Source organism: Hydra vulgaris, chromosome 07, assembly GCF_038396675.1.
Source record: "Hydra vulgaris chromosome 07, alternate assembly HydraT2T_AEP".
NCBI classification, from domain to species: Eukaryota; Metazoa; Cnidaria; class Hydrozoa; order Anthoathecata; family Hydridae; genus Hydra; species Hydra vulgaris.
The window spans coordinates 26,457,574-26,465,000 of record NC_088926.1 but is presented as its reverse complement, the minus strand read 5'-3'; the positions used below and the strand labels follow the sequence as shown (position 1 = coordinate 26,465,000).

The window sequence follows — 7,427 nt, the reverse complement described above, 5'->3', positions numbered from 1 at the left end:
TATTTTGGTTAACTAAGTTTGTATTTAAATGTATATAAATTTTTTGTTTTATTCTATATATATTTTTGCATACATGCGTATGTGTGTGTGTGTAACCTGGTGTTAATTACTAAAAAAGTTTTAAATTCTTGATTTTAAGTTTTTTTTGTTTGTTTGTTTATATTTTAAAATTGTTTATAGGAGCCATGAGCCATTTTTATCTCAAAATGTTACATCTGCTCCAATTACAGCTGTGTTTCCATTTCAAATATCAAGTTTGTTTCTTTTATACATATTTAAAAAAATGTTTTAGTTCTGGAAAACACTTTTTGTAATTAAGTTTATTTTTTTTAGAAAAGCAACAGTTGCTTGCTGTTGGTGATGAGTTAGGCACACTTCACGTTTTAGAAGTCCCATGGAATCTTAGAAATGCAACTGTTAATGAAGTAAGTAATAAATAAACTAGCTCCGTATCTTTTCTCAATGATGATGATGATGTTGATGATGATGATCATGATGTTGCTGATGATCATGATAATAATGATGATGATGATCATGATCATCATGATCATGATGATGATGATGATGATGTACGCTGCTACATGATGTTTTAGATTATTTTTAAACTTTTCCATATATGTGGGTGTGTGTGAAATTTTATCGGCTTTATGTTGTAGCTATAGTTATGAAATATAATTTATTTTTAAGGTTGGGATTATTGAGGCATATTTTGAGCGTGAAGCTAGTCGTGTTATATTGGCTAATGAACGACACACTTTGACCACAAATAAAGCTGAAGAACCTTTGTTAAATGTTAGTTTTATTTATAAATATTCAGTCAGTTGTTGAAAAAAAATATTTTGTTTTTTTTAAATCAAATAAAGAGCTTTGTTTCTTCAAAACTATTTCTGCTTTTTTTATTTGTGATGTATAAAATAAAATAAAAAGTATTTTGAAGGATGGATTTAATTTATAGGTAGTTCCTATCATTGAAGAAACTTCTATAAACAATGCTGAAAAGGTAGATTGAATTTTTATTTAGAATAGAGTAAAGCATTGTGTTGTTAAAAGGTCTTCATTGGGTTGACCCTTGACCATTTTTGTAAGTGAACAATTAAAAAAAAATTCAAAAATTAATTTAAGATGGGGTATGGAGGTGGTGCTAAATACAAGGAAATGAAAGTTAGATTTATCTATTTAGGGTATATTTTAGAAAGTTTGTTATACTAGTACTAATAATGATAAAAATATCTTGATAATGTCTTTGTAAACAATATTGGCATATGACTGTATGAATTTGCATATGAATGCTATTGCTAATTCATTATGTTGTCTTTTTAACTTTCTGAGAATCTTTCTTCTACTACAAAAACAGATTATATACATAAAAAATATCATAAAAAACAAAAATTCAATACTTATAGGGATAGTTTTGTAACTTTTGTATGTCCATCTTTACAATTAAAAATTTTTTACAAAATATTATGTACTTTTAGGCTGACCCTCAATTCATCTGCATGGAGTTTAGCATAAAATGCTTTTTTATTTAATTACAACGGATTTGAGCCTAGTTCCATATGATGGCTAAAATTCAAAGATTAGTGTTTTCAAGCTTAGTTCAGTGCGAACACTTACATAATTTTCAACTTTTATTAAAAGTCTTTTGTGTATATTTTAAGCAAACAAAGTAAAATAGAATAGAATATTTATTTCAAAAGGAATTGTAAAAAGATATTGGTATAAATAATTAATTTAGAACTAATATAAAACAAATATTGAATTACTCAGGTTTGTTTATTTAATACCATAGTTGTCTATTTTTTTATCAACACTGGTTGCTTTTTTTGTTTTTGTTTTTATGGTTTCTTCTAATCTGTTTATGTTGGTGAACTGGAATCAGCATATTTCACCTCTTCTGTACATTGGTAATGAATTCCTTGCAAAACTTTTTTAGTTTAAATTTCACTGCTTTCATTTTTTATCTAAATGTTTGTTAAAATCTTTTACAAAAGTTTTATTGGCAACTTTACTTTTTTCTTATTCACAAGCACCATATAAGATCAATCATTTTAACTTTTCTTATATTGTACATGTCTTTTTTTTAAAAAAAAAACAGTTTTATATTTTATATAAATATCTAGTGTTTTAATACTTATATATACTGCTTAACTATTACATACAAAATTCTTTCAACTCAGCATTATTGATAAATTTAAATGATTACTACTGAGATTTCAGTTATTTCAATTTAATGAAAACTATTTATTGAACTTCTTGTTCATTATCTATCTTGTGTTTCCTCATAAAGCAGGGATAGTTAAATGAGGTTTGGAACTATCAGGTGTGTTGAATGTGCAAGGACTACATTATCAGGACTACATATAATGTATTAGGCACATTCCATTCCTGTATTTTCTTCATCTATTTCATATATCAAATTTCTGAAATTGCTGTTTGAAAGTAATTGAAGATAAAACAGATCTGAGAAACTATTTTGAATAGAATTTACTACTTTTTATTTTATTTTGTAAGCCTGGTATCTAGTCTAGTAGTAGAAACATTTAAGCCTGGTATATAGTCTAGTAGTAGAAACATTTAAGCCTGGTATCTAGTCTAGTAGTAGAAACATTTAAGCCTGGTATCTAGTCTAGTAGTAGAAACATTTAAGCCTGGTATATAGTCTAGTAGTAGAAACATTTAAGCCTGGTATATAGTCTAGTAGTAGAAACATTTAAGCCTGGTATCTAGTCTAGTAGTAGAAACATTTAAGCCTGGTATCTAGTCTAGTAGTAGAAACATTTAAGCCTGGTATATAGTCTAGTAGTAGAAACATTTAAGCCTGGTATATAGTCTAGTAGTAGAAACATTTAAGCCTGGTATCTAGTCTAGTAGTAGAAACATTTAAGCCTGGTATATAGTCTAGTAGTAGAAACATTTAAGATAAGCAAAATGCCTTAGCTATTAATCACAATGATTCATTTTAATTTTATTTGAAGTAACTTCTAAGCATATAGCAAAGTTCATATGTAAGTTTCGTAAAGTTCATAAAGTGCAAGTTCATAAATATGTCAATTAAACTTATTCTTCAAAATATGCTAGGAATTAAGTCTAGTAATAAAAACCTGTTAAAAAACCTTAAACCTGCAAGCTCTCAATATAAACTTACAAGCTCTAGATTTAAACCTGCAAGGTCTGGATATAATAATAAAGAAATAAGCATTTAAAAATTTTGTCGCAAATTATTAAAATTTTGCTGTTTTGCAAGTAAGTTACTTTTTTTGCATTAATTTGAAAAGATTATTGATTTTAATTCCATTTTCCCTATAAAATATCTTGTTCTTGCTAAAGGTTATTTGTTCATCTTTTTATGTGTTGACTAATTCTTTGCCAATCAGAGCCCTTAAATTTTAGATTGGATCCATTAAGTATCTAAGCTATGTTTGTTAGCACTATATTTTGTTGTACCACCATTGATGTGTACCCATCGACCCACATGTCAGCATGACTGAAATTACATAGCGCTTCTATATAGGGTAAGACAGGGCAAAATAAGACATATTGCATTTATAATGATCCTAACTACGCAATTTATTGTTTTGATGATTTTTAAAAGTTTAGTTGTGTTCTTAAATTATTTAGTGTTACAAAATATATCTTGAGTCATTTTGAAATGAAGAAGATGAAGAGAACGACAGCCATTTCATCTCTCAGTACTTGGCTATATGATAATTATAAATTTTGATGGGTTCTTGTTTTAATTTTTATCTTACAGAGTGAAAAAAATGTTTATATTTAAAGTTAGTGTTTTATTATCATCTTTAGGCATTGATCTATTGTTTCCATATATTGATATTTTATTTTTATGACAAAATTGCCAGAAAATTACACAATTTTGATGCCAACATGTTGTGAGGCATAACAAGATGTTTTTGTTTTTTTTGCTGATATCAGCCATGTTTATTTAGAAAGTTAAATATGGTTAGAAACTATTAGAGAAAAACCATATGTGGCAATTTTTCTAAGCAGAGCATGTTATGTTAAAATTAAAAGAAATCTCATTGAGAAAGGCAGCTTTGACATTTAATGTAAATAAAGATACTTCACACAGAAGGATTTAAAGGAAATTAAAGAGTTCAGACTATTATTATACATAAAAAATCACTTGGTTTATTTAAAAAAGTATTAGCAGATGAAACTGAAAGTCAATTAGTTGACTACATAGAAGAAATGGATTGTCTATAAGTGACAGTCAATGAGTTGTCTTCCAGTATGTTGAAAAGTACAAAATAGTTTATCCATTTAATAAATGTAATGGTGTTGCAGGAAGAGATTTTGTAAGTGGGTTTTTAAAGTGATATCCAGACCTTTCAATCTGAAAGCCTTAAGAGTTGTTTTTAAATTGTGTTTATGGTTTAAACAGCAATTCTGTGAACATTCATTTCAATAATATAGAAGTTGTTATGATAAAGTACAAGTTTTAACCTCATCAAATTTTTAACTCTAATGAATTAGGCATTACAATTGTTTATAAATCTGTTAAAGTTACAACAATAAAAGCAAAACATTGTGTTTCTTCTGTAACTAATGGTGAATGAGGCGTAATGACAACTGTTGTTTTGAACCGCTTAAAACTTTTTATAATACAGAAGGTGGATCATGGTTACATGAGCATCCTGGACGAAAATGACAAATGATCAACTTAGAGGTATATTCTCCAAAACCTATCATGAAGCTGCCTCTGTAGAAGTTGCCTGTTCTGGCCTTCGTACAACTGGAATTAATCTTTTGTGTTGGGATATAATTCCCGACATTAAGTTTAATAATGACAAAATGTTGATTTTAATATAGTAATACCCTGCTTTTCTAATGTTTTAGCTATTTCAAAGATCACTTTATGACCAAGAAAAGAAGAAGAATTACAGATAATAACAACATCACATTATAGAAAATCACTAATTGAATCCTCTGAAAAATCAAAAAAAGTTAAAGGAACAAAAAATAGAAAATAAATGTGCATTAGAAAAGGGTAAAAAAAGAGTTAAAAGTTTAAGTGTTGAAAACTGGGAATGTTATTTTTGTAATGGATTATGGAGTATGGCTGCAAAAGTATAAAAGTAGAGTCAATGCTTAAAATGTATAACTTGGGTTCATTCCGACTGTTATTAATTTCAAAGTACTGGTGAAACATTATGTGATTTATGTGACTAGTGACAGTGTGTTTGACTATATAATTAACTAATGATAGTGTGTTTGATTATATGAATAATTAGTGACAGTTTTTCTTTAGTGACATATTTTATTTGTTTGATTATATATATTATGTATTATTATTAGCTGTATTATATTATAAAATGTTTATCTTGCTAAACCTTTTAAAAATCTGTTTTGTTTATCCTTATTTATTTTGCCCCCATAGCAGGGAAAAATGAGGCAGGATACATGTTGTCAATAAATGATCTCTGGTGACCAAATCACTGCAATTTTGCAACTCATATTTTATAATGTTATAGTAGGATGGTGGAAGATTTGAATAATATCAAGTTTTTTTTCGAAAGTTCTTAGACGGCCTGTATTAGATAAATCAGTGCTTAAGTGTCTCTATTTGCCCCTTGTTACCCTAGGTAATTTGGCTTGTATAAATGTTCCTTTGAAATTAAAGCAGTCTTTTATACCAATACTTTAATCAGGTACAACAAAGCTGTTAGCGATTGGTACAACAATGCAATTGCTTTTATAAGCAGTTATAATATAACATATTTTTATAAAACTTTTTTTAGTTAGAGAAAATTATTTGCTTCTATTTTCCCAAAGATAGCTCAATTCTTTCTTTACATCACCTTAATCTTGTGACCTCAATCTTTGGCTGTGAATGCAGATTTTCTAACAGCTGCATAAATGTGAATGTTCATGCAGCTGTTAGAAGGGTGTTAGTAAGTTTGCATTAGTTATACCATTATTCAGCTTTACCTAATGAAATATAAGACTATTATATTTGATCAAGTAAAAGGTTTATGAAATATAACTGTCGAATTTATTTATATTTCATTTTTTTTTTAATTTTCCGGTTTCTTAAGGTTGCGTGTCATCTTTTGTTTAAAATGCTTTCAGAGTACTTTAAATGTTTATATGCTTTCCACCATATCTATTTTTTTCTTCTATATTCTTTTGCTTACTGCTTTTCAACATCGTTTTAGCTTAGAGATCTTATCAAAATATTTTAAAGTATTTGAAATCTAAACTGATCATCACAATTTATTTTTTACAACTTTATTTTTTCATTTTATTTTCAGTTTTATTTATCTATTTGCATGTTGTTGCAATTTTTATGCATACTTGATATTGTCAAGAAATATTGAATTATGTCAATCATAAATTAATAAAATAGTTGTATTTTTTGTCTGAATTCGTTTCTATTTTTAGTTATTTGTATTTTTTTACTTAAAGATTTCATTAAAAGTTATCTAACCTTGTTATTATTTTTTTTTTCAAAGCTATACCTTGAATACTTAGAACTGGAAAAAAGAATTTTAACTGAGTTAAATATCTCAATAACTGTTACATGATCTCTAGACACCAATACTTGATCTACCAAAGAAAAAAAGTTTATGTAAAATAGAGAAAACTATAAAATATAAAAGTATTATTTTTTAAATATTAGATTTGTAAATTATTTTAAAATATGATAAAATTATTATATTAAATATATATTGTAAGAATAGTTTTTGGTTTATATATTTATATATATATATATATATATATATATATATTATATATATATATATATATATATATATATATATATATATATATATATATATATATATATATATATATATATATATATATATATATATATATATATATATATATATATATACATATACATATATAAATTAGTTTATAAATATTTTCAATAAATATATATATATATTAGTTTGTAAATATTTTCAATAAATATATTTATGTTTTACAAATATTTCTTTTTTTTTCGAAAGATGGTTTTCGAAAATGTAATTAAAATGTTAAATAAAAAATCTTAAAAAAGCCTAAAGTTAAATAAAAAGTTTAATGAACAAGTAGGCTATATATTGAATACTTATTGAATTCTTTTGAAGTAATGCAACACAAATACAACATTTCATTATTATAACAAATAAAATGATGAATAAGCGTTCATTTCTTGTATAAGGTATGACCAACATCGAGAACACAAGTTTGGATAAAAGTAAACAGACAATAAATAACTTTTAATTATTATCAACATGTCTATTTTGAAATATAATTATCTAATATTAAATAAAGGTACTTACTTTTTAACATTAACCTTATTTGCGACGGTTCTTTAGCAAATTGCGGAAGAAAACTTAAAAAATCTGAAATTTGTCTTTCTTCTTGTAACTCTTTGTAACTGCTATTGCAGTTAAAAAGAGTTAGAAGGCATAGCACAA

At 26.1% G+C, this 7,427-nt stretch overlaps 1 protein-coding gene across 1 annotated transcript in view; it reads left to right on the top strand.

Moving 5' to 3' along the window:
- The window catches only part of LOC101234436 (dynein axonemal intermediate chain 3), a 41,306-nt gene extending 34,682 nt beyond the window's left edge, over positions 1 to 6,624 (top strand). Inside the window, exons 21-25 of the mRNA XM_065801502.1 lie at positions 181 to 254; positions 334 to 425; positions 688 to 792; positions 956 to 1,000; positions 6,471 to 6,624. Coding sequence (XP_065657574.1) covers positions 181 to 254; positions 334 to 425; positions 688 to 792; positions 956 to 1,000; positions 6,471 to 6,542 — 388 coding nt within the window. The 3' untranslated portion in view covers positions 6,543 to 6,624. The remainder of the gene's footprint in view (positions 1 to 180; positions 255 to 333; positions 426 to 687; positions 793 to 955; positions 1,001 to 6,470) is intronic.
- Positions 6,625 to 7,427: the final 803 nt, after the last annotated feature.